General features: G+C 39.8%; 1 protein-coding gene across 1 annotated transcript; it reads right to left on the reverse strand.

Annotated features, from left to right (window-relative positions):
* Positions 1 to 1027: 1027 nt before the first annotated feature.
* On the reverse strand, positions 1028 to 26680 carry slc6a3 (solute carrier family 6 member 3). Its single transcript, XM_036539597.1, has 14 exons — positions 26395 to 26680; positions 25382 to 25513; positions 21337 to 21556; positions 19478 to 19616; positions 18048 to 18182; positions 17294 to 17397; positions 16671 to 16795; positions 15838 to 15950; positions 15368 to 15496; positions 14288 to 14387; positions 11796 to 11896; positions 10641 to 10808; positions 10190 to 10261; positions 1028 to 1132 (listed from the first exon to the last, which is right to left on the reverse strand). The coding sequence occupies exons 1-14, from the start codon at positions 26678 to 26680 to the stop codon at positions 1028 to 1030; spliced, it is 1929 nt and encodes a 642-aa protein (XP_036395490.1).

Here is a 26680-nt window from a genome sequence, read left to right on the forward strand (position 1 = left end):
GTGGTGTATGCGCACAGTATATGCATTGAGTCCCATTGATATTTCCAAAAAGTGTTTTGTTTTCTTTCCTCTCAACCAAATGGCAAAACCTGTCTGTGCTGTTGGTTCCAGACAGAATGAGACAGCTTTATCTGACAAGCAGGGGAATGCAGTCTGTCTCATCAGGTTTAATGGATAACACTATTTGTGGCAAAACAATCCACACTGGAAGCAGAAAATGATCAAAGCAAATATTCTGTCATTTATTTTTCTGTGACATTTACTGTGAAATGCATGAGAAAGCATATTCCCAAGTGATTAGTTCAGTTAGATAATGGACGATAGATGATGGGATATAACCCACTGTTACTACTTGTGGTGTCTCTGACTCTGAGGATAGTCAATGGGATATAACCCAGCGTTGTTGTATATGGTGTCTCTCACTCTGAGGTTTGGTAATAGGCCATATAACCCATTGTTACTGCATGTGGTGTCTCTGACTTGACTTCAAATGAGTCCGCCTGTTTCCTGGCACAACAGCTTTGCTGAAATCTACTCTGTCATGTATGAAAATGTGAAGTGTTACAGACTCGCTATTTCCCCGGCTCGTTGTTATGTAGTGTATATGTACAAAGGAAAAAAAAATTCAAAATAAAACTGGCACCGGACAGCCCTCGGAAGGGCTGGAGCCTACCTGTTGCCTTCGGATCCGTGCTCTTGGTGTCAGTCTGGGCCAGCTTGGTCTTGCCCCGCAGTGGCGGCCAGCTCCGTGGTCGTCGTATATGTTCAAGTTTTGTTTTTATTATTTTATTTATTTATTTTATTTTATCGTTTTCTTTTTTCCTAAAAGTGTTAGCACCCACCATGCAGAAATGCAAAAAGAAATCCCTCAGCCCGTGGGGGAACATGGATGGTGTTGGCATCCGTCACGGTGTGGTTCATTGGCATGCCGTCATTATTTTTATTTCACCAACCCAAAATGCGCATATACTTTAATTACTTTTATCTCTAGCTCACACACTGAATTGGCTTCGTGCCCACGAGTTGATCAAGCTCGCACCCTCCTTTTTCTTGGAGGCAAACCACTTGCTCGGTTTAAACTTGCCGCCGTTCCCACGCCAAACTCCACCACACCTTTGATCACCTGGAGCTCCTATGAAGGCAATCAGGGGTAGCCCCACTCTTCAAGGGACCGTCAGCTGCGTAGTGATGTAGCAGCAGGTGCCAAAAGAAAAAACCAAAACAAAAGAATGTATGTGTGTTGGTGTGTGTGAGTGAGACACTACCCCCTCGTAACAGAAGCAAGGTGAGATTACTACACTGCAACATCCTGATTGTGAAGATGTGTTCTGCTCCTTTCAGGCAAAGTGCTGCCCCTGCATACCCTAAAATTGGTGCTAAAAAAGAAGTTTTCCCTTTATTTCGCTTCATCATTTGTGGTTTGTATTTGTGATGAATTTTTGAACTTTATATTAAGGACGGGTACAGTTTTATTTCCAAATTTTATTTCCTTCAGCTTCATTTTGCAATTTAAAGCCCATGACAGAGAACCATTTGGATAGGCATGTGGTTTATATCAGGTTTTATTAAGCTACTATTTGGGTGTTAACAAGATGTGATACATCATACAAAACATTCAGTTTTAAAAAACCATATAGTACTCAAACAGTTACTGAAATACAGTATCTTCAGTATATATAATAAGCTATGAAGACATGTACTGGCTAATATAACAAGTACTGTTCACAACAGCTGAATATATGATTTGAATAGAATCAGCAAGAAATTGCACTTTATCTCATACAAAGACAATGGGCTTATGCTCACATTAGATCTACTGAAAAGCACTATAAACTGCAGCCAACTTTCCCAGAAAACATGTATATATATATATATATATATATATATATATATATATATATATATATATATAAATTCTGTAATGTTACCTTTTCAAATGCATACCACATCATTATAACTATATATAATATATATTTATTATATATGTGTTACGCTATGCTGTTATGACCACATTCACAGAAATAGATGGATTCAGCAATTCATTTTTTAATTATTTTTAAAGCACTGTCTGCCGTATTGTGTTTCAGACAGAGAGAGGTTATATGTTTGAGATGGTAGGCAAGCGGAGCAATAGCCACACACTGGTGTATCCTGGCATAACTCATAGACATGTTACATTTTTAGGTGGCTGGAGGCAAAGCATATCATTTACCCATTTTGAAAAGCATTTAGAATTTCTGGTGTGAATTTGATACCGTATCGGTAAGATCGGATGCCAGGAAATGACCAACATCTGGTCGCTAAACAGATTGTATCTGGGTGTGTCATACCCTTTTCAAGACCAAATGTATCTTTAAGACAAACATTGACAGAATTTTCTTGTCAGCACATGAAAGACCCTACAACAGAGCATGAAAAGGTTCAGTATGCTGTGTGGTTACAGTAATACAGAGCAACATACCAGTGTATACAACAGCTTTGGCAGTTTTGACAACGACACAAAATAGTCATAAATTTCTTGGCAACCGAAGCTATACTTGATAAGATTGTTCTTCCTTCAAGGTGATCGGTGCGACAATAACAACAAAAGATATGCTTGGCAATCTTCGAAAACTTTAAATTGTAAGAGGCATGTTTTTAAGGTTTTCAATCTACATGTAGAATGTCTGTGTTCAAGAGACGATAATTATCAAATGCTATTATAAACCGAAACACATGTACATTTATGAATGTGTAGGCCTAATTCAATTTCATCTGATCCCTGGGCACATATGCCAGAACATCACGGATCCCCCTTCCTGAATTAACAATGTGCTGCCACCATCATTCACCAAAACACAGATGAAACATGGAAAGCATTTACTGTAGATGTAAAAATCATATGTATGAATAGAGCAAGGGAAATTTAATTTGTGCAAAACAGTGAAACGGAGTGAGGTGAATTAATACTACTACAAGAAACAAAGCTTTAATTTTAAAATTTTAAATTAAACAAAGGCATCAGCTTTGGAATATATTTAAAGTGACATTAGCTTTTGACTGAACATTTGCAGCTAAGTGGCAAGCCTTTCTGAAGTACACAGATTATTAACGTAATGGATTATGTTTACATTTAAACTTCTGTAACTATAATCACAATCATATTTTTCATCAGCTTTCAAAGATATAGAATGGAATTTTGCACTGTAGCGTAAACTTGCTTCTTTTGATTTTTGTCTTAAAAGTACAAAAAAATTACTTCAGCATAGGAGTGAAGACAAAGCAATATGTAAGACATAAAACTGTCTGCGCCACATATTCCTGGATTATGCAGTGCACAGTCCAAGGTTCCAAAGGCAGTGTTATATTTCTTGGGCTTTTAGGCATTCAGTACCTTACAGTGGACAGCACACTAAGAAATTGTGACATCAAATACCCTCACAACACCCTCTGAACTGTTTACAGTTGTTAGTTAGCCACTAAACAACATGGTGCTGTTGGATACAAGTGTGAGAGGGTTGCCTCTGAGCTTCTTCACTTTGTGTTAGCTTGTTAGTTGGTTAATTCACTCTGTGCTTATTTTGAAATGAAGATATATATAGCATATAGATATGAAAATAGCATAAATGTAGCTTGCATTTTCTGAAAGCAGAAAATCTAATGCATGTTACTTTATCTAAGGGAATTTGCATGAAGCAAAAATAAAAATGGTTGAGACTATACTGTACTTAATGGGATCAGCCAGCTACTTTTAGGGGCTAGAGGTATTTTTAAGGATAAAAGGCCTGGAGCACTATCAGTATCTCGCAATGCAGTATGGATAATGAACTTGCACCTGCTGCAAATATTGTAAAGCAACTACAGACAATACCAGACAATTACAGACCATTACAGACAATAACACAAGTAAAAAATATCATGTCATATTAAAACCAAGTGAAAACATGCCATAACAGCAAAATTATTGGCCAAACCAACCCAACTATAAATCTAAATTCATATCTTTTTTTCTGGTGGAGCAGTGTTGTAAGATGATTGTGTGCACATGCAGACATGTATGTTTTTGTAGTTTATACAGTATAATACTGTAAATGTTAGACAATGACTTGACACTGACAGCTAGCCAACAGAAAGAAGGGAAGGTGGCATGCATGGAGCTCCCAATTTGGAGCTGCTTGATGGGTGCAACCAGACATTGAGAAGGACACGGTGATGAGAACAGCTCAAAAAAGTCCACATTTAGCATGTGTTTCATGAATGTGTCATGGAAACATCAGATGGATACCTGGTGAATTGTATGCATAAATGCAGAGCAGTGGAAAGCTGTGTGCTTGTGATCTCTCCAATATCAGGCCAGCCCTGCTTCATGACTGTGGACCCAGGTGTGTTTGACTATTTTATGGGCCGTACTAGAAGACAATAGGCTGCTTCCCCCTGAGAAGGCGTATTGCATCCACTAAACAGGCCATTATCAAGTATTAAAGCAATCTTAATGGTGTAGTGATGGAAACGCAGTCCTGCACTTGCAAACAAAGCCACGACAAGAAAGTAAATGTAAGTAGTATTATAGTTTACTTTTCAGCTCAGCAAAAATGATCAGTTGACAGTAACTGACAGCAATGAATTGTGGGATTCCACACGTGCAAACAACCAACTCTTTTCCTTCCTCCTTTTTGTCTACTGTTGTATTAAACCAGAATCTCCCAAAGTCCTCCACCTTGGGTTGTCCTGTCACCAGCCAGATCATAAACACAAGGGTGTATACAATACATGTAGTTCTGTTTCTGTAGCTATGACAGACAATGCGGAATGAAAATAAAATAGAAAACTGAAATACCATATTGGCCTAAATACACCTCCCCCACCCGCTTTTTTAAAAGAACAATTTTAGCAAAAATACACTTTATAAAACCAAATATATATATATATAACATCTTCATTAATGGAAAATAAAAGTTTGTTAACTCCTCATAGAATGTGTTAACAATCATGTTTGGGGTTTTAATGCAATAGCCAAAAACTTTGGTTATTGTACTAAATCCATTTACTTTTTGCAAACATCTGTGAAAAAAAGGGGGCATGGTTCTGAACTAGTGCTGACCTATAAATTGTATTTTCATCGTCAAATATGTGCGATAAAAACATCGCAAGACGGCCTGAAACGCGATGAATGAGAATAATCACTTTATTTACACGCGTCATGCATTCACACTCAGCATGCCAACGTTTGACCTATCACAGGGCCGCCCAATTTGGGGCCCGCGGCTCCCTTTGTTTTGGCCTGCCAAGGGCTATGCGCTCCCGCCGTCACGATCTTCCGGGTAAGATGACGCACCTCTTAACACAGATGTTCCACCAATGAGCGGAAAGGGGCAGGGGCGTAGCGAGCGCTGGTTGAATAGGAAATAATATGAACTCAAGAAGCGTGTCTTTGTGATAAACTACAGTCGGCCTTTTCGACAGGGTTGCCAGTGTGATTTCAAGTGATGTCACATAAAAACCTGAAATCGAGTTACATGCTATCGAAACCGATTCCCGACAAGGTTCGCTTTGGAAAAAGCACTAAAACTCCACTCTGTCAAGTGTTTACTTACAATACAGTGCTAACTGGAAACAAACCGTGGCTATTCCTGCGCAGGAACGAGTGTTGAAATTAATAACAAAATAAAACATGCATTTTAGCTAAGTTGACGTGATCTTAGTAAGGAAACTAAACTATTGCCATTTCAGTCACACAAGTCAGTGCGAAATCACTACCAATTAGTCAAAAATAAGTATGCCAAACCTGGCAGCCCGGGTTATCGGATTCTGTTGTATTTCCGACCAATAATCCGTTGTTGGTGTTATTAGTTAGCCAACGTTACTATAAAACGAAATTACCAAATCGTTCTGAGTGACCGTGTGAATAAGAAGCTAATTTTCGTTAATACATTTTGATATTCTGGCTCATTAGCTTCCATACGGGGGCATTTTCTGATGTGTAACTTAAACGTTTCCCAATGTAAACGTAATATCCAATATTGATTTGTTATTCAGTGTTGTCACTATGATGTTTAACTTTATATTTTTGTCAATTTTTCAAGCTGAAGTCAAATTTCCACTCTTGATTACAACGGTGGACAATACAGCTGTTTTCAACTAAATTTTCTAAAGCACCTTGAGTTGCATGCACTTCCTGTCAGAAAGGTGTCTTTCCTTTTAAATGTTTATGCTCCCAAAAAGAAGCATATGGATGCTTTATTTTTTTGACAATCATCTCTGCAAGTTAATAAAATTACTGTTAAAACACTACTCTTTAATCTGCTTATTATTTTGACATTTTATTTTATATTTAGAGTGTTCATTTTCTATAAAAGATAATATATTTTAATGTAATTTAATTTCACATAACATCAACATGTATTTTTGGCCCACAGCCCTCCATCCAGATTAATTTTTGGCCCTTCATAGGAAAGAATTTGGGCACCTCTGGTTTAGAAGAAAATATTTTAAAGGGAGCAGGGGAAATTAAACTTCAATTTCTTATAGTTATAATGTCTTATATTTAAATTAATGTTCTGTTTAATTGGTTGGGTATTCATGTGCAGTTTGTTCAATAAAAGCATGTTCAAAATCATTTATTTCATTTCTTTATTCAGTGGGCATAGACTATTCAATGTTTGGGGTCTATGTTAGCAGAGTACCTATTAAAGCAGAAAGACATAGGAACTGTGTAGCTAATATGCACACTTTATGTTTAATATTTGTGTATTTATCATAAGTCATATCGTCATCGCAATATTGAACAATGTTATCGCACATCGCAGTTTTTCCTCATATCGTGCAGGCCTACTCTGAACTGCCATCAGTCTTGTGTTAAATCCTCCAATCGGTGTTGGCTGTCCTGCAAAGCACTGTGGAATTTGAATTGTGTAAAAAGTGGTCGGATGCTTTTGAGTAGAGACTGTGAAGTTGACGTCACGCCGTTTTGAATTTTGTTTACACGCCATCTTGTGAGGATCCCGCTGCCTTTCTGTTCGGGAGCCGGAGGCTGTGTTTTGATTTTCTGTCGTGATTCTGAAAAACATCGCCATGTAGGTCAGTGCTGCTGCATCAAGAACTGCCATAGTAGGTCACACCATTGTTCAAGGAGAAAACTGGACAATGGAATACGTTTTTTCGCCTTTCCAATGTGGAAAAAACACAATGGGAAGCAGATTGAGGAGGTAACGAGAAGACGCTGGATGGCGTGGGTAGCTGCAGTAAGAAGGAGGTCCAAGATTATAGCAAATCTTTTTTATTAATAATGCAACTGATCAAACCCACTGCCTATGACTCAATAAAACAATCACATTTCTGAATGTTTTTGAAAGTTTTGTATTTTGTTTGGTTTAATAATTGGGCCAAAAAGAGGAGTGCCACCTTACCTTTGTGAGTATGACTGTGCTCTCGCAGCTTGCGGGCTTGTGAATTAGCAGATCTTGCACCCAGCCACTGCAAAACTTCATGAGCTTCTAGGGATTTATAACTTTTAAACTCACGCAAGTGTATGCTCTCAGTCCAAAAACGAGATCATTTACAATGTTCAGATATGTGAGTGGAGGTAGTGCATTGGGGTCTGTAATCCAGTCTTGGGCTGCCAAGTCATATGGATCTAGGTTATTTATTGTTATTAGTTTGTCCAAACACCATTGCTTGGCATTGCGATTTAATTTCTCCCAGTAGGGTCCCTTTTCTTTCTCTTTCTCTTTCTCCATCTCTGAGCGCGTTCCTCACAAGATGGCGCCCCCCATCCCAACGTGCAACATGGCATGACATATCTTCACATTCACTTATAGATTCCAAGGATTGCAGAGGCCCTGTTTCTGCCCCTAAACAATAAATATTTTAAATATCTCTATCCCCTGGTGCTGGTTTGGCTGATGGGACCACCTCTCACCACTTCATAATTTTCACAATTCACAATTTTGATATGTCTGCAGGTTTATGGTGAGTTTGGTTTTCCATATTTAAAATGTACATTTTGGGGAAAAAACATATTCAGGCCAATAAAGGATAATCAAAATGAAAACTAAAGCCCATCCAAGATGCAGCACTGGGGTGCACTGTGCTTTATGGGAGGTGAATTATAACCACTATCATGCAGCAGGAGACAATGAACAGAAGGTGACTGCAGTATAAGCAAGAAGATACTTTGGTGCAGTATGAAAATATTAGGACATTTTACAGTGAAATGTTATGAAAAGGTTAATAGTGTATGTGTAAAATGATTTAATATGTGTGCAATACTGACTAAACTGATTGATGTTCTCAATTATGTTTATACCCAAACCCTTTCATCACCAGATCATTTTTTTTATTTGTCATTGGCAATGTTCAATATCATTGAATGATAAGTCTGTACAAATCTCTATGAAGATCTTTGACCATTTTCGATCGATCATGATCTTTAGCCTCAGGTCTAACTTAGGTCAGAATACACTACTGGGTCACAACATCGCCCATCATAACAGTCATTGTATATAGAATCAGGATTGATATTGACGCAAGTCAACAACATTGTGATCAAAGTCAATGCACAGCCACACTTCCAATTACAGAGAAAACATCTAGTTGTTTTTTTTTTTTTTTTTTTTTTTTTGGCACTTACAGATTTCGCCCTTGTGAACTCACAGTACAGAGAACTTGCCGTGCCTCCTCTTTTCAGATGGAGAGATGACCCTCCCTCTTGCCTCCAGAAGTCAGACCACTCGCCAGTGATGGAGCTGTTCAAACAGGAAGTTATAAAAAATACACATCTGTTTAAGAACACACATGGGTAGGTTTTCACATAGGTTGCAGCTCTTTAATGGCATGCAAATCAGGAGTATCAAATCATCCAAGTCGCTCGCTCCACCTGGCAACTCACAGGGAGCCTGAGATTGATGAGAGGAGTGGACCCTGCCCAGCCAAGCCACCCCTGTGAATGAAGCCAGTTTGTTCTGCTGGTTTGAGCTTTCAGTTATTGTTGGCAAGTGACACAGGTGGTTTCAGAACTGTTCCACAGGGCTCAGCCTGTACTCCAGAAGAGTGCCTTAACATCTGAGCCACTGAGGAGCTTAGCTATGATTTATTTATAATGACAAAACAAAGAAGACTGCAAGGAACTGAAAGTGTATAAGGTAAATAAATGCATGGGTAAAACCAATCGTCCAATAAATCAGGTTGTTATGTACAAGCATATCTTAACAAAAAAGCAGCACATTTGGGGGCTACAGATCAATACAGGACATTGGCGAAGCTGTCAGATCAATTTTCACTAAATGTTTTGCTCCCTGTACTTAGTTTCCACTGAAAATTAGGGCCCACTCTGGCTTGCTAACATCATCTGTAAATTTTCAAAAGTACAACACAGGCACGTTCAGTCAGTTTCATTTTCACTGTGAATTTAGACAACACTTATGATAGTATTTTCTTTCAATGTTGGGCATCTTTGGCTCATGATTAGGAACAAATGCATCTTAAACGAGCACGTACTACAGCCATCTTCAGCCAGCATCTTTAGCTAACAAGTGGTACAAACTTGTTTAAAAGTGTGTTGTCTACCATATTGAGTGTGACCTATGAACTCCTGGTTCAGAAAAAGTTCAAACACTGCACAAACTGTACAAACATGGATTGCGTCCCAGATGCATCATCATCCTAGACCACCATCTTAAGTAGCTACTGAATGTGTACCATAAGCAGCAGTTAAAATTGCTTTTTAGTGCCCCCAAAACTCAAGCACACACACTCACACACACACACTTACACACATACACAGGTGTTGTCACAACAGTGATATCACAACAACCATTAACTTCAGCTGCCTGGGTCATTATATTTTTGACCAGGCGGTTTGGGAGAGGTGACACTTTTCTGAGCCACAATGTTCATCTGAACTGATCTGGTAGATTTCAGTCCAAACCATGAAAGGAAATATCCTTTCAAACGTTCCCTTGCACACTTAGCCAGAATTGCTCTTCTGAGGTATCCCAAGCATTAGGCATGGAGAAAACACAAAGGTATCCTAATGATACCTCATCTTCCCTCAAACCCAAAGCATTACAAAGGTTAACACACAAGCCACCTCAGAAAAAGAATGCCTACTTAGCTATAGCACTACACCATATTACATAATTTAAAAAACATGCAAAACCCAATGCTCTGTAGCAAAATAAATTCCTTGAACCAGAGAAGGTGTTAAACTTACCGTGAACTGCCGAATCTCACCGCCTTCCACCAAGTGATGTTCAGTTTCTGGAGTGATGGCGTAAGCCAATCTCTACAGTGGAGGAAATAGTGGATTTCTCACTCAAAGTTATACTCAACTTTGTACATTCATGAACACATATGTAAAAATATAGAGTATAACATCCTGCTCAAATGAAACAATGAAAACATTATGTGTTAGGCAAATAAACACATAGATTACTATCATGAAACTAGAAGAGCTTCAATTCTAACCTTCAAAAACCACTTTACATTTACATCACAAGAAATATACTTCAAGGAATACATCTGCTGACATCCCTTTGGATTTAACTTCATCTTTCACATTGTTTTTCAAAGAGGATGAATAGGCAGCACACCGCTGGTCTCAAATTCATGAGCTATATATGTTCTGGTTGTCTATGTGGCATAGCTGAACATGACATACTTACATCGCAAAAGCGTCCAGGTAGCGTGCAGAGCTTATAGATGGCATAGACAGGCACCATTGTCATAGAGGATACCGCTAAGCACCAGCCAATCACATTAGCCCAAAGTGGGAACACGTACGTCCCATAATTAGGAGGGTCAAATCTCGCAAAGCTGACGACCACCATGAACTACAAACACAGGGATGAAAATGGAAAAAACATTTACTGAGAACCAATGGTTGAGTAATCACAGATGTCATTGCATTGACAGAGGCACTTCAGGTATGAATTTCATGTTTTGCTCCCATGAATCACTCTATGTAAATTTATAATAGAGTCAGAAATTTCAGGGATTTATCCCCATAAGGCTGTGATACACTGATTCAGCAGTTATTTCAACAATTTAGCCCTATAAGGTCATGAAGCACTGACACAGCAGTGATTTCAGTGATTTAGCCCTATGAGGACATGAAGCACTGACTCATCAGTGATTTCAATGATTTAGCCCTACACAGTAACCACAACATCAGAACATGTCATCACCATTTTTTTCTGTTAAGCTACCCAAATATTTCTTTATATCTATATCATGCTTCCGTTGTTTCTTATGGTAGTTAGACATCTATGGATAGATTGGGTAGATCAGAACACTCATCCTCAGCCTAATCTTGCAGGCTCTGCCCAGCATGTACAGAATATTTATGTTAGTCACTCAGATATATTGCCATTGTGTCTCACGTCAGAAGAGCCCTGTAAACTTTTTCAGAAACTTTAAAGCTCTCCCACTGTTTTCCTGCAATTCTACAGGATATGGATTACAGAAAACAGCTGGTTATTGTTGGAATGTTGTGATATTAAATGGTTATTTTTGATTGTTGGCAGCCCCTCATGGCTTGTGAAATCCTAACCCTAAACTAAAAGCCTATTACAAAGATGATAGCAGCCCCCTTAAGAGTTAAAAAATAAGCCCTGACACACAGTGAAATCTAACTTGTTGAGCTGAGGTACAATTTCAGCAGGAATCCTAGTAGCTGCGTAAAATGAGCTAAACCAGGCCTAAAATGAGTACATGTTAATCATGACACACATGTCTGTATGCGCTTATGTGAAATCTTTCATGAATGATCACAGTCAATGAATCAGAGGACACATTCCTCTTTATTTGTAGAAGCTTACCAGGAGAAAACAAGGGCTCACAAACTTCCAGCACAGCCTCCAGTACAGGCCCGGTCTGTGACCAATCATTTCCCGAATGTCATCGCTGAAGCGGTCCACTCCTGAAAAACACACTCATCAGTGGAGCTAGCTGCCTCCCCCATCTCTCAAGCAGGGCATCCAGTGAGATCAAAGGCATGGTCACATGAGGGGAGTCTCCTCCTGCTGCTCTTTGCATGATATCAGAGAGTACTCCCTCAGGCAGACAAGGAGCAGGAGCCACCTGACCCTCTACAATCTAAACTAAACCTGACATTAAGAAGACACTTCTCCGCAGGCAGTTATTTTATGATATATGATATCAATGTAATATACAAGCTCTTAATGTCAGAACAGTTTTGTTTTAATAATTTAAACATCAAATATTTTACATCTTAATTATATATTTTATGGATATAAAGAAACAAACTCCAGTGTAATAAAAGCACCTCTTAACTTTTTAAATCCTTCTTCTTTACATGAATTATCTGTGGATATGCACAAACATGCAAAAACACTGATACACAAAATGCAGATTTTCCAATGGGTGCAGAATATGGCTAACCCAATTTCAGGAAAATAAATAAATAAATAAGAAATTAAAAAGAGATCTGCAAATGTAGAAATAGACATAATCCCAACAATAATCTTTCTGGTCAAAGTTCATTCATGTGTGTTCATATATTCATGAATAATGCCCTTTACTACATTGGAACCACACAAGGAAGAGATACCCTGAGAACTTAATCTAAATACACAGAAAGGTGGCACTAATTTGAGAGAAACATTTTTCCTCTTCTCCCCTCTCGTGCATGCACCCTGGCTTTGGTATCACCATTTGGACACATCAGGCTCACCAAGGCAGAACAAGAGGAGGAGAGCAGGTGCCAAACGAGGGAAAGGCACATCTCTCTGATGTCAGGTGAGGGACCAATAGGCACACAGGCAATAGGCAATAGGGACACAGAAAACCCTTCTCTACCCTGGAAAATGAGGCCAATTTGTGTTAGCTGCTGCCACTGTGGGCTAACACAAATTGGTCATCATCACCTGATGACACGGCCAGGAGTGAACCTGGATCATAGGGTTCAGTAACCCATAGAAACATTCATCTGAACAAGCAAGGTACCAGACAATTAACTTATAGAAAATATAAATTTCAAACATTTTGGTGAAAAAGGCTTAGTGTCCTACACACTGCTGGCTAGATTTCTGTAGATTTGTAGATCTTGGCATTATGATGAAATTAGCAAAATTAGCAATTTCAATTAACAGTAGTCCCCTGACTTTTGTGTTTTAGAACAGATTCTACACTCTTTTTAATGTCAATATTGTTAGCCCGTAGTTTGGTTGCATACTGCATCTGATGAACGAAAGGACTGAAAGTGTTTGCTACATACCTGCCTTTCTAGCTGATCATATGATGCAAGGGAGCAGGTTGGACATGCAGTGGAAAAGCCTGCAGTAAGAAGCCTGATGCGTGAGGGAAGAGGTGAGAGCTTTTAAAGCTGAGCTGAACTGCATGAGAAGCAAATTGTAATCTAACACTAACACTAACATAATCTAACACTACAGTAATCGGCCCTTAAGCGTTCCTATATGAGAGCCATTTCACATTGGCTTTGTGTATATGCACACTACAGGGCATCTGCATGTGTGAACTGCGTGTGGACGTTGCTTCTGTGGGGTGAACAGGAGTACAGTGTCTCTTCATGGGTTCTCCTTATTCCATCGCATTGCATGTCCGCGGTCCCCTAAGGCTCTTATCAAAGACGGAGGCAGAAGCCAGCGTGACTGGAGGCCAGAGCGGGGCAGACACTGTGGGGCTCTGTCAGCAGTGATTGAGGTCTGGAAAAGGTCGCCCACTCCCCCAGGGCAGCACTGGGTTCCCAGTGCAGGTTTGATATCCTCCCATGGTCGACAGGCCTGCACTGGAACTATGACCAAACAACCCATATGGCCCCTGAGCACTAAATAATGTCAAATCAGTGCGTACACCAATTCAACAGATTAAAGAAGTTTTGCATTTCTATGAAGTGTAGTAGTATATCTTAAATAATTAAATATATTAGAATAAATAAATAACAGAAACCCTAAGAGTTATATGGTTTACATTACTGAGATGAACTGATTCGCTCAGCACGATAAGCATTTGGATAAAATTTGTCAGCTCAACAGTTTGAGGCTACTGAGGAGGGATTTATATGTTTTTTTATCAATGCATTTTATTGTATTGGTGGCTAATAATGGAGATCCACACGCTGGGATGATCCATTCAGGACCAGTGCAGAATGTAGGTGCATAGGGAGACAGGCACAGCAGGCAGACAGGCCGTTCAGCTGTGACTCTGCACTGCTCCTTAACTAGACTCAACACTGTTGGAGCACCTCAGCCACACGTCCAATCATATCCAATCATAAGCTTAATGGCACATCAGGTTTTCTGGCCATGAAGAACGAGGGGGGTACCCTTACCGTAAAACCAGGCGATGCCGATGGCTTCAATAAGCACTCCAAAGAGAATCGATGTCCCTGCTGCAAATTTGTCCAGCAGGGTAAACACGTAGATCCCTCCCTGGGGAGACAGAGAGCATTTGACACAAAGCTGACAGTACAGCGGGGTCAATGAATCTCCCGCTGGTGGGATCCTGGAAGGGGGCCCCTTCTGGTGACATTCTAAACCTTAAACTTTCAACTTTCGAATTCAGAGGTAAAATTCTTTCTTTACATTTCAAGCTGGTTTCAGGCAGCTAAGTCTTTCATAAGCAGAGCCTGGAAAAGTTTTGTAATGCAGAGGACATTAACTGTGCTTAGTGAACCTTTCTTGTAACTAGATACACTATATGGACAAAAGTATTCGGACGCCTGACCATTACATTGTAATGACATTGTATTGAAATATATATACTTTAATATGGAGTTGGTCCCCCTTTTGCAGCTATAACAGCTTCTTCTTGGAAGGCTTTCCACAAGATTTTGGAGTGTTTCTGTGGGAATTTGTGCCCATTCGTTCTGTAGAGCATTTATGAGGTCAGGCACTGATGTTGGACGAGAAGGCCTGGTTCGCAATCTCCATTCCAGTTCATCCCAAAGGTGCTCAATGGGGTTGAGGTCAGGGCTCTGTGCAGGCCAGTCAAGTTCTTCCACACCGAACTCATCAAACCATGTCTTTATAGTCCTTGCTTTGTGCACTGGGGCACAGTCATGTTGGAATAGAAAAGGGCCTTCCCCAAACTGTTGCCACAAAGTTGGAAGCATAGCATTGTCCAAAATGTCTTGGTATGCTGAAGCATTAAGATTGCCCTTCACTGGTGGGAAAAACAGGTATAGCCAAATACTTTTGTCCATATAGTGTAGTTGCAAGCTTGGCTCACAAGCAGGACATTACTGTTGCATGGTAATATTGAGGAAGCTTCCTAACCTAAATTGCTTCAGTATATATCAGTATAAGTGTAACCTGATCTGAGCAAATGTACCAAAGCATGACGTAATTTGTTGTGACTGACAGCACAACCTCATTTGTTGTGATGTTGAAGCTGCACAGCAGCCACTTACGTTTGTGACGCAGAAGAGGGAAATGAGAAAGGTGGACACCACAATGAAAAGCGTGAAAAGCTCTCGGTGCTTGTGCAGGAATTTGAACTCATCTATCAGTCCTGTGATTACGGACTCCATCCCACCCATCTGAAATGGGCAGAGCAACACCTCAGTCTCACAGGTAAGCACATTTGCAAAACCAAGTTGTCGCACACCCTCTTCTTAGCGGTGCTGTGCCCCTGCACTGTCTCACTTGCATGTGTTTATTCAGCAACTTAAATAGCAGCAAAAACTTCTTAGGTTTTGGAACAATATTTGGAACACTTACAGCCAAAGAAGTGAATAACAAAATTAAGCTGATCAATTAAGCAAATTAACATATGATTCTATCTAATAATTAGAATTTTACATTCAGTCATCTACATTATTTGCCTGCAATCTCCCCACACACTTTGAATGGATTAGATGAAGTTTAATCATGTACTTACAGCACTGTCAATGCCTAAAGTTAGCAGCATAATGAAGAATATGACAGCCCAAACAGACGATCCAGGTAAGGTTGCAATAGCCTCTGGATATATTATGAACACAAGTCCAGGTCCTGTACATAAAAGGCATAACATTTCATTACGTTACCTTCATTCATTTAACAGACACTGTTATCCACAGTGACTTCCAGAACAGAAGTGTAACCATTCAAGTTGAATGAGCATTGGTGTCAGACCAGGCTAACACACTCCCAGACCAGTCATCTTCTATATGCTCTTCTTTACCTGACTGTTTAATAGGCATATTTGTCAAAAAAATCCACCTGTTTCACAGTGGAGAAATCGACCTTCCCAATGTCACATTCAAATGTCACAAGGAATGAATGGATACTTGATTTCTGACTACCTGAACCAGTCAGTTTTTCTCCCACTCCACCTAAGCCTTCATATCAAATGAAGTTTTAACCATCTTTGGGTGATAATTAAGCATGTTTTAAAAACTGCAAACAGAAGGAAGGCTAACCGTGTATCAGATAGCTTTTCCTTCATTTCACATTCCAGGGTCCTCCCTGCATATTGGCTGAACATGCTGTGCCCTCCATCCCTGCTGATTACTATTGATTTTCAATCAACACCAACATCCACTTTGAAAGCAGAGAGCTGAAATTTGCAATACAGTAGGTGTGTCAGGAAACCATGATCAGATCTTTCCTTGTAGAATGGCCATTACCAACTGATAAAATTAAAGAGGGAATATGACCGGTTTTTGGACACAGGCAGCTTTCAGCGTGCAGCCCATTGATGGTTTGAAGACGGGCCCATGGGGTACACACCGTCAGTGGCCACCTCATCCAGGGCCACGTTGTGCTTTTGGGACATGTACCCCAGGAAAGAGAAGATGACGAAGCCCGAGAAGAAGCTCGTCAGTGAGTTGATGGAGCTGGTGATGATGGCGTCTCTGAGAAAAGAAACACACATGTCTGAAACTTACCTGTACCACTGGGAAAAATGTGCAGTGCTCTGATTACACTAACGATTGAACATTTGCTTGGTCTTAGCACTGTTCTGTGAGTGACCGGGACTGAAATTTTTTACTGTGACAAATGATCCTCCATTTCTCTCATGTGAGGTTAAAAAAAAAAAAAAACTAAGAGTAGCATTGTGCCTCTGCATGTTGAGTTAGCATTCTGCTTTCTGCCAAAATTAATGTTACAGTGTGGAGCAGCACCTGTTGCACAGCTTAATTATTCAGAGGATGTCTGAAACTTGATGACAGCTGACCATACCATGTGACAACATGTGGGGGAGTCATTTGCTATATCAGACTTTCAGTGCTTTCTGCAGTCTGGCTGGGGGGACAAAAGCAAAGCCTTATGAGGGGCTTCAAAGGTATTGTAATTCAGCTGTGCATGTGGTGCCTGCTCGATTAGGGCTTCCACACGGGGCTCTGCCTTACCTATAGCAGTTGTTGCTGAATTTGTTATAGCTTGAAAATGCTATTAGCACACCAAACCCAACTCCCAAAGAGAAACAGATCTGTGTGGCAGCGTCTATCCAGACCTACAGAACAAACAGCCCAGGGACCGGCACAAAAGACGGGGGAAAAAAGCTGTTATTAGAGATAATTGCAGGAAACTCATTCAACACAAAGATGAAAGACACTTCTGAATACAGGGTAATTTTGCAAATTGCTGCTGCATGCATGTGTCTAATCTAATTCTCAAATTGTTGCTTTGAGTCCTTAGTCATATGTGCTTGGGGGGGAATTGCATGTTCTCTTGTCTTTCTTAAGGCAAATGTGATATTTGTACAACTTCCGCAGCTGGTGAAGAGGATTTAATGGAAACAAAATGAGCTCTCTGAAAAAATAAATAAATATAATCAAAATTACTCCATGAGGTCATCTTAACATGCAGCAAGTGAACTCACTTGCCTCAAGGTAAGACTGTTAACAGGCAATTGATATCCATCTCTTTCCCTTTTTTTTCTTTTTTTGAGTGATTTTCAGTGTATTCATTTTAGCCATATCAGAGAAGGAATGCAGTGAATATATATATATAAATATAAATTTATATAATCTTTCCATGTTTGTTGTTTTTTTCATTTACATTACCCAAACAGGTGCTTCAGGCGATCAGTGACGGTTCTGGCCACGCCTTGAAATTTATCTGCAACCACAGCTCCAGAGTGGCCTTGGGGGGTGAGCTCACCTGGGCCTCGCAGAGTCGTAGGAAGTCCACACTGAGGTAAGCTTTAATGCCATCCATGGCCCCAGGAAGGGTGACTCCCCTGAGCAGCAGCACTGTCAGGACCACGTAGGGCATAGTGGCGGTGATCCACACCACCTGCATCCGGAACACACACGCAAAACACAGGCCTCACCTTCTACCCCTGCATCCTGCCAGCTCTACTCCTCTACTCCTCTCCACCCCTGCCTCCTGCTAGCATGGCCGTAACCAGGGTTTGAAAAATAGTGAGGTCCGGAGGTGGGTTTGGTGTTTAAGTTTTTTTTTAGTGGAGGGGGGGGGGGGGGTGTCAAAATTACACATAAACATTACATATATAGAAAGAGACCTGTTGCTATTTACAAAAAACAAATTTTATTTGTGCTTTAACTGTAAGGTACACCATCTGAACTGGATTGCACTGAATAACCTCTCATGGGTTCTGTATTTGGGGATTGCCTCCTTCCATCCCCACATAAAAAATCGAAAGAACATTTTCTAGAGCATCAAAATACATAGGTCTACGGTATGAAGCATGATACTTAAGCTAAGGTTATTTGTAACCTCAGCTAACTATAAAAATAAAAGAAAAATGCTTGAGAGTAACACCATTACAGGCTAATGATGAATACAGGCTATCATTATACATTTATATTCATTTCCAAATTTGGCTTTGAAATGTTTCATAGGCCTACTATTATTGATACTGTTGCCTACATAAGCTGTTTTTTAATCAATGGTGTTGTGTGAAACATTAGCTAGCCTACTAATATGAAAGAAATAGCCTTCAATAATGGCATAACCATAATTGCTTTGTCTTACCAAATGGTATGCTGCCACACACAAGCCACCTACTGCTGCCAACATACGTAAATTCCAATTGCTGCTGTCAGCGGAAATGCTGATGATGCAAGGGGCTGCACTCGCGCCCTCTCTCACAATTCTCACACACAGCGGACACTAAATAACAATTCTAAACTGAATTAAGCATGTACTTGTCTCAGAGGAGAAGATCTCAACCACAGATTTTTTTATCCAGTTGTATTTAGCTTCAAATTTTATTTTTAGCTCAAAAAAAATTACCAAGGTCTGGACCTTGGTGACCTCATAGCTGGTTACGGGCATGCCTGCTAGCTCTACTCCTCTACTCCTCTCCTTCCCTGCCCCCTGGAAACTCTATTTGAATTCTTAAAAACATCAGACAGTTGCCCCACTCATTCCACAGACAATTATTTTAAGGTGAAGAAGCAGGTAAGGAAATTCAGTTGCGTGTACGCTGAAGAAATTCATTATATTTTTTATTTGCATTTTTTTTACTTTCTTTACTTACTATGGACTCCTCACATAAATGAGAGTTGTTGGATGGACGATTCCCACACATAACTAAGACATATTTTGGGAAAGATGAAGAGCACCTTTCCTGAGGTCTTGACCCCCTTCCAGAGGCTGAAGTACAGCACCACTATGACCACCGCCAGGCACGAGGTGAGCTGCCAGCGGGGGGGGCCCAGGTCATCAATCCCCTCACTGTCCTGAAGGTGGAGCACTCCTCGTCTGTGGAGAGAGAGCAGGCATCTATTAGCAAGCTGAAGATAATGTCCATGATCAGAATGATGATGATGATGTTGAGAGGTACTGGCATAATGGTTAGGAAATTCAGATTGTAACCTGAAAGGGACTCACACATTTACATGTTGGCGGCTGTGTTCAGTGTGTTATGTGCACTTCCTTTGGTGCACTTTGTCCTCTTGCTTTGTAAGTTATTCTGGATAAGAGCATCTGCTAAAAGACTCAATGCAAATGCAAATTTGAAACAAAAGCTGCAGGTCCAATTTCTGGTTAGGGCACCAATGCTGTGTCTTCAGTAAAAGTCACTGGAATCTGATTGGCTTCTGTTAACTGCTAGCTGCATAAAAGGATAAAATCAAATAGATAAGCTATGGAGATAATCCTTTATGAGGTTATCCATTAAGCAATATGTCATGTGATATTTGAATGTTACATTACTGCTAATAGAGCTTATTCACTGTGAATGGGAATGCTACGATTTGGCTCTAACCTTCCTGAATATCTCCAATTTGTTTTAAATGTAATCTCCATATAAATTATTACTATTATAACAGCAGTGAATATGTAATGAAAGTTAACCGTTCTTACTGTACAATCCACAATGGGAGAAGTAATTATATCATAATGAGAAAATGAACTTTTTTCTGTAAAACTCAGCCAGATCTTGTAGAGGGATGTTGGTTGTGATAATTTGAAAAATGCCCTCTGATGTTAATATTATTATGCATTATTGTAGAACTCAAACATGCATCAGGGGAACTAGGCTTGAACAATTAATAAAGTGAGTACAAAAATAAATATATCAATGTTTATAGACATGATTTTAAAAATATGACTACTGATTTTCAAATATTGATGAGATATTTTGGTTCCAGTTTGGTTTATTAATTGACCAGAAGATGACTGGGCACAGTGGTTTAGGGCAATGTTCAGCCTGGTATGAATCAATGGAAAGCCACTGTGGTCGTGAGCTTTGCTTGATGCTCTTCATGTATTAATGTGCAATCTGCATGGATTCAGGTTGCAGCTGCTGCTCTCCCACTGCTTACAAAGAGTAAATCAGTTACTATCTCACAAAGAGGCAGTTCACAGCCTCACTGGGGAACACAAAGACATAATAATGTCATAATGACAGTATTGCTTATTTGGAAATGTACTCATTCTGTATGCAGCACAAACCCACATACATATAATGATGAAAATGAAGTTATAAAAATAAGATTTTAAACAGTTATGAGAAAATGTCATTCCTACTCCTCAGCAGACACAGTGTGTCACAGTATGGATTCACTGCAGAGAAATAAATGGTAGAAACACATAAAAAATTGTGGAAATAAATGGTGGAATACAGTGGACTACCCTTCCCGTGTTATTTTCTGCTACCCAGCATATTTTGCAAACGGCATATACAGTAATGATTCAGAATTTAGTAAGATCTCTCTCCTATGGAGGACTACATTTCCTATCTCACTAGGCTCCATATGGAAGTGTCCTTTCGCTGACAAATGTTCCATGAAATATCTATTATCATCCGGGCCATACTAGAATACATTCTGCTTCCAAAGGTTTGCTCCCAGGCAAGCACACAGCACCTATGGTCTTGGACATATGTTCCATTGTGGTACCAAACTCTACTGAGGCAGCAAAAAATGACCCCTTGGGCCAGGTTACGTCGCCTGAATGAAGACATGGCCACACAACTCACTCAAAGTACTCGGCCGCGGGAGTGGCTGTGTGGGTGTTGTTGGAGGTGCTGTTGAAGGTCCACAGGTTGGAGCAGTTGGGGCTGTTCCAGGTGTTGTTGCAGTGGACCCAGGGCAGATCCCCCGTGAAGGAGGAGAACAGGTAGAAAAGGGCCCAGGCAATGATGACGTTGTAGTAGAAGCCAACATACAGGGAGATCAGGATCACCGTGAACCCCACGCCTAGAGACACACATAATTGGGTCACCACAGGGGGTCAGGAGAGAAGTCGTCTCACAACATAAGAGTGAGGACTGGGGGGTGCAGTCTCATTTCACCAATAACAAAAATTCACAATGGCACTTGCTCTGCAGTTTGATTCAGTTCTGATTTTTTTCAGCTTGCTCAGAGCAGAATCTCTGCCATCAACCTACAAGTAAAATAATTCCCTTTGTTCAGTAACTTGAAAATAGTAAATTTAGTAAATTTTGAAATGCCACAGTACATTACACTACATTACAGTAAGGATTAGCACACTCTTTTCACAGCATGCTACTTCTGAGCTGTTCATTATCTGTTTATTAAGAACTGCTGAAAAAACCCATTGACCAATCAGTCAGTTGAGTAAACTCATTTTGATGTTTTTTAGCATATGTTTGAAACTTGTATTGATTTTGTTGTTCTTTTTTCTACTTTAGTCCGTGTGTGATGCACATATTGATCAATATCTTGTGAATGTATGGAACGTAATGTAGATTTTTGTTTATGTTTTCGTGATGTCTGTATAATTACATAACGTATTCCATTCCTCTGTACTTCCTTATGAGTCCTGATAGGGTTTCTTACCTCACTTGCCCATATTTTTATTTTTTTAAGTCCTGTTTCTCAAGTGCAAATAAACTAAAGTAAAAATTGAACTTAAACTAAACTTTAATGAGCGCCACTGACAATCAGCACACACTCCTTCAAAGGAGCCTTTTAAACCTTGAAGTGATATTTGTTCTGTGGATTTAGTCTATTAGCGCCACATGTGTAATCCCTTGTCCATTCAAATCATTGATCTCAAGGAAACAAACATGTTTATCAACATAATTACTGTAATCCTCTCTGAGAGTGACAGGCACTCTGAAAGCCAAGCTTGTGATTAAAACGTCAAAATTTGCACAGCCTCAGTGAGCTCTGTCAATGTCTGACAGAGCTGGGAAGACAGAAGAAAGGCTGACTGAAGAATTTAAGACAAGCGGAAGGCAGATTTAAAGTTAGAGCTGCAGAGATCCTGCCATAAATACACAATACAAGAAAACAATGTTCTGTGCTCAAAATACAAGATCTAGATGTTTAAAATTGAGAAAAATTATATTTTTGCCATGTCAGTTACAATCTGGTGTGTAAATACCTCCCGTGAACTCATTTGAATAATTTAAAACACGCAGATATAAATTAACATATTCAGTAGTTGTGCTGATCAGATACCATTGAAACATTTTCACAGAGGATAAAATGAAAAAAGACAAAAATAAATAGAAGGCAAAATAAGATTAAAACTGTCTGAAAAGCTAAAAAATGAAAATCTTGTTATTTGGGCCTGGATTCCACACAAAAAACAGTATCAGTTGAATAGGATACCAGTTCAATACATACATCAATAGATCTGTGTATCTACCTATCTGTCTTATCTATTTATTCAATGTATCTAACCTTGCTCGGTAGAACTTCAGTAAAGAAGAACAGGATGTTGAAAATGGATGTGAAAAATAAGAGACATCTCAGATACAATCCATCTGTTATTAGAACTGAAACAAGGAGGCAACAGGGCTTGAGCCGAAAGTGTGTGTGAGCCTTTGTACCAGTGTAGAGGGGCAGTGAAGAAAGTGGCCTTGGAGTGCCGCTGTGTGTTTGAGCTGGGTGCATCACACATTACCAAGCTGTAGAAAGGGAGACTATCATCAGAAAAGCCTGACTCTCTTCTATGACCATGAATAAAGCCTATGAACATCAATAAAGCCACCTTAATCCTGGATGACAACACCCATGTCTTCAACATTGCCTTTTAAGTCCTCCCCCTTGGTTGACAGTCCTGCTTTCCCGAGGGTAACACCAGTAGGTGAAAAGCCACATTCATCCCTAAAGACATACTCAGTATTAATGTTTCACCAACCCATGCATGAACATAATCATTGCTCTCAGTCACTTTGCACTCACAACCTGGACTTTCCATGGCATCTAAATGTTGTCTCTGCACTTACCATTAAAAAACTAGACGCCTGCAATCATGTTGTCACAGTTTGTGTTTGCATTGTATGTGGAGAATTTAAATGGCATATCTTTATACGGTTGTGTCTTTATGTGTTGAGCATATTCCTGTAACATTACCTTTTAAATTGCGCCAGTGGAGGCATATTGAATTGAATTGAATTGAATTGAATTGAATTGAACTGAACTGAACTGGGCAGCAATGTGGCATAGTGGTGAGGATCAGGGCTCATAACCGAAAGGTTGCACGGTCGATTTCCTGCTGGGACATTGCTGTTGGACCCTTGGGCAAGGTACTTGATTCAGTATGGCCTCAGTAAATATGCAGCTGTATAACGGGAAACATGTAAAATTGTAAACTATGGAAGTTGTTCTGGAGAAGAGCATCTGCTAAATTACAATAATGTAATGAATCAGATTATTGAACTGAACTGAACTGAAGTAAACTAGCTATACAAACCATCCTGTTTGTCTTTCAGGAATATATATATATATATATATATATATATATAAATATATATATATAAAATCACACATGTACACACCCACACACATATATTTCCACACACACTCACTGAATGTGAATGCTTTTTGTCTGCATACATTCTTATCAATCTGAAAGGTCGATATAGGTACGCTTAAGATGCCTTCCTTCTCAAACCAAAACATTTCAATTGCAAACAGAACTCTTGAGCTGACAAAGGACCTCCAAATAACAGAAAGGAACACCATGCAGCCTAAATGTTATAATAGTCCCCGTGCACTTTGAGGAATAGGACTCTCAGAAAGTGTGAGTGGATCCAAACACTCAGTGCACAAATTTAATGACAGAACCGGAGCTCTCGCATAACAGCAGCATGGTGATGAAGGACGGTTTCACAGTGACAGGAAAGGTTGCGCTCATTTGACACGCTCTTATAGCATTTTAATTCTATGGTTTCCCCACTGTGTGTATTGATGTGTTGATAAATACAGGAAGGGAGGCAGAAAATGCGCACTGGACAGGCAGGGATCGGAAGACACGGCTAATACTAAAAGCCAATTTTCGCTTCTCTGACTGAGCAGCAGCATTCTGACAACAGATAAAATCTGTCTTTCAGCAGTCAAGCACAGCCTATTGTGAAGTCTCTGGAAGAGAGGTGGACTGAACTTGTTGCCTATTGCATAGTAAACCACATCAGTTTGGAGCTGCATTCTTCTTTTCTGAACTTCATGTTCTATCATCAGTGAGCCCCAATTAAAGTCCAATTAATGTCCAATAAGATGTCTTAAAATCCAAAGGTAAAGCTGTTGTCTGTAACAACCCTTGCTAATCGTATAGTAAATTTAACTGAGCTAAGGGATATTTTGTAACTTAAGTATTCATTAAAAATACCAGAAGCCCCAAATATCCCCTCAACAATGCAGGGTAACGCAAGTTGTACTGAGTATATGTTCTGAAATGTATGGGTTGCGTAAGTAGTTTGAATGAAATAACTAAACTTAAGGAATACTAAGGTATAAAAATGTCTGCGGATTAGACTGGGCTACAAATGTCTAAGCATAGCGGAGATCAGTCCGGAAAATAAATAAATTTCACCCACACATGAGTCCCTCTTGCCATTTAAACATTCCACATAGAAACCCTACTGCTGATTCAAGCAAAAGAACTGTATTGTCAGCAAATTAGTGGGAATCCATTTTGCTTTTTCAAAGATAAATATGCATTTCTCTCATCAACAAACACAAACATATGAAAAATCATGTCCACAGAAGTTGGTTGGACATTTCAGAGCAGGATCACAGAGGGCATCATAAAAGAGGAGGTGTACATACCTTTAAATATTGGGCAGATTTTCCAAACACCTGCTGCTCCTTCTCGATTGTACTGTCCCAGTGCCAGCTCCATGTAAAACAGAGGCATCCCAGCTATCACCATGAAAAAGAGGTAGGGGACAAGGAAGGCTCCTGGAAAGACAACAATGATAAAATCACCACACCACAGACGTGCCAACAAATGCTAAGCTTTCAGTGGTACTAAAAGCATTTTTTCTACAAATTTCAAAAGGATAATTAAATGTTTTGTGTTAGTGCAGGTGCCATTGTTGTCAAAAATATCTTTATGTAAAATACTTTATGAGGATCCTTATATACATATCACTATAATAATAAAAAAGTCAAAATGGCTAACAGTGGATTTTGTGTCAAAAGAATGTTTTTGGTCTTGTCATGCCACTGACTGCCAAGCTCATCTCTCTTCCATCAGTAAAGCTAACAAATTATTGTACCTGGAGTATTCAGGTGTCAATGTTGGTCTCCACTGCATGATTCAATCAACTTTATAAAATTCACCTGTGGGGAGCTGGTTTTATGCAAAATGGATGGATGATGGACACATCACATGGGATGATGACACATCACATGGGATGTGAGCCTGTCAGAAGGTGCAAAAAAATGTTCACTCAAAATTACTGGATACCAGGCATGGCACAGTGTGGAGGCTAAGGCCATGTAGACTTTCAGACCTGTTCTTCATCTGTAAATTGGATTAGTTGTCATTGTACTGAATAAATAAAACAGATACAGTAAATTAATGTGGATTGCTTTGTGACAGAGCTTGTATCTTTGCTGTTTGTAAAATAAAAATCATCCAACACAGTAAAAGGACCATGTGCACAAAAATAAATTCACTTTTACAACAGCAATTATAGGTAATTTGATTTTGATGCCTGGAAAAAAGTATCCATTTTATGACTTCCCTGATTCAGGGAAAAGTCTCTCCATTCAGCAGTTATTGAAATCTTTATTTCCCTCTAGTCCTGTCTGCTCTGACAGATTAAGCATCTCACCTCCACCATTCTTGTAGCACAAGTAAGGGAACCTCCAGACATTGGCCAGGTCCACTGCAAAGCCAATGACAGAGAGCAGGAAGTCAATCTTCTTGCCCCAGGTCTCCCGCTCCTCTCCTGAGGGGTGGGTCTGGCCAGGGCTGACAAGCGTAGAGTTGGTGAACTGCACCCCATTCTGCTCCTTCACTAGTATCAGCTCCACCTCCTTGGGACCCATGGTGTTGGCTGGCTTGGCTGGGGCTACGACTGAAGACATCTGTCCGACCGGCAGTCTCCCTTTAATCAT

Source organism: Megalops cyprinoides, chromosome 10 (assembly GCF_013368585.1).
Source record: "Megalops cyprinoides isolate fMegCyp1 chromosome 10, fMegCyp1.pri, whole genome shotgun sequence".
NCBI lineage: Eukaryota > Metazoa > Chordata > Actinopteri > Elopiformes > Megalopidae > Megalops > Megalops cyprinoides.

Coding starts and splice junctions, on each gene's coding strand:
- slc6a3 (XM_036539597.1), bottom strand. CDS start 26,680: ATGATTAAAGGGAGACTGCCGGTCGGACAGATGTCTTCAGTCGTAGCC. Junction 17,398..18,047: donor TACGACTCTGCGAGGCCCAG/GTGAGCTCACCC, acceptor TTTGTTCTGTAG/GTCTGGATAGACGCTGCCAC. Junction 10,262..10,640: donor TACCTGGACGCTTTTGCGAT/GTAAGTATGTCA, acceptor CCTCCACTGTAG/AGATTGGCTTACGCCATCAC.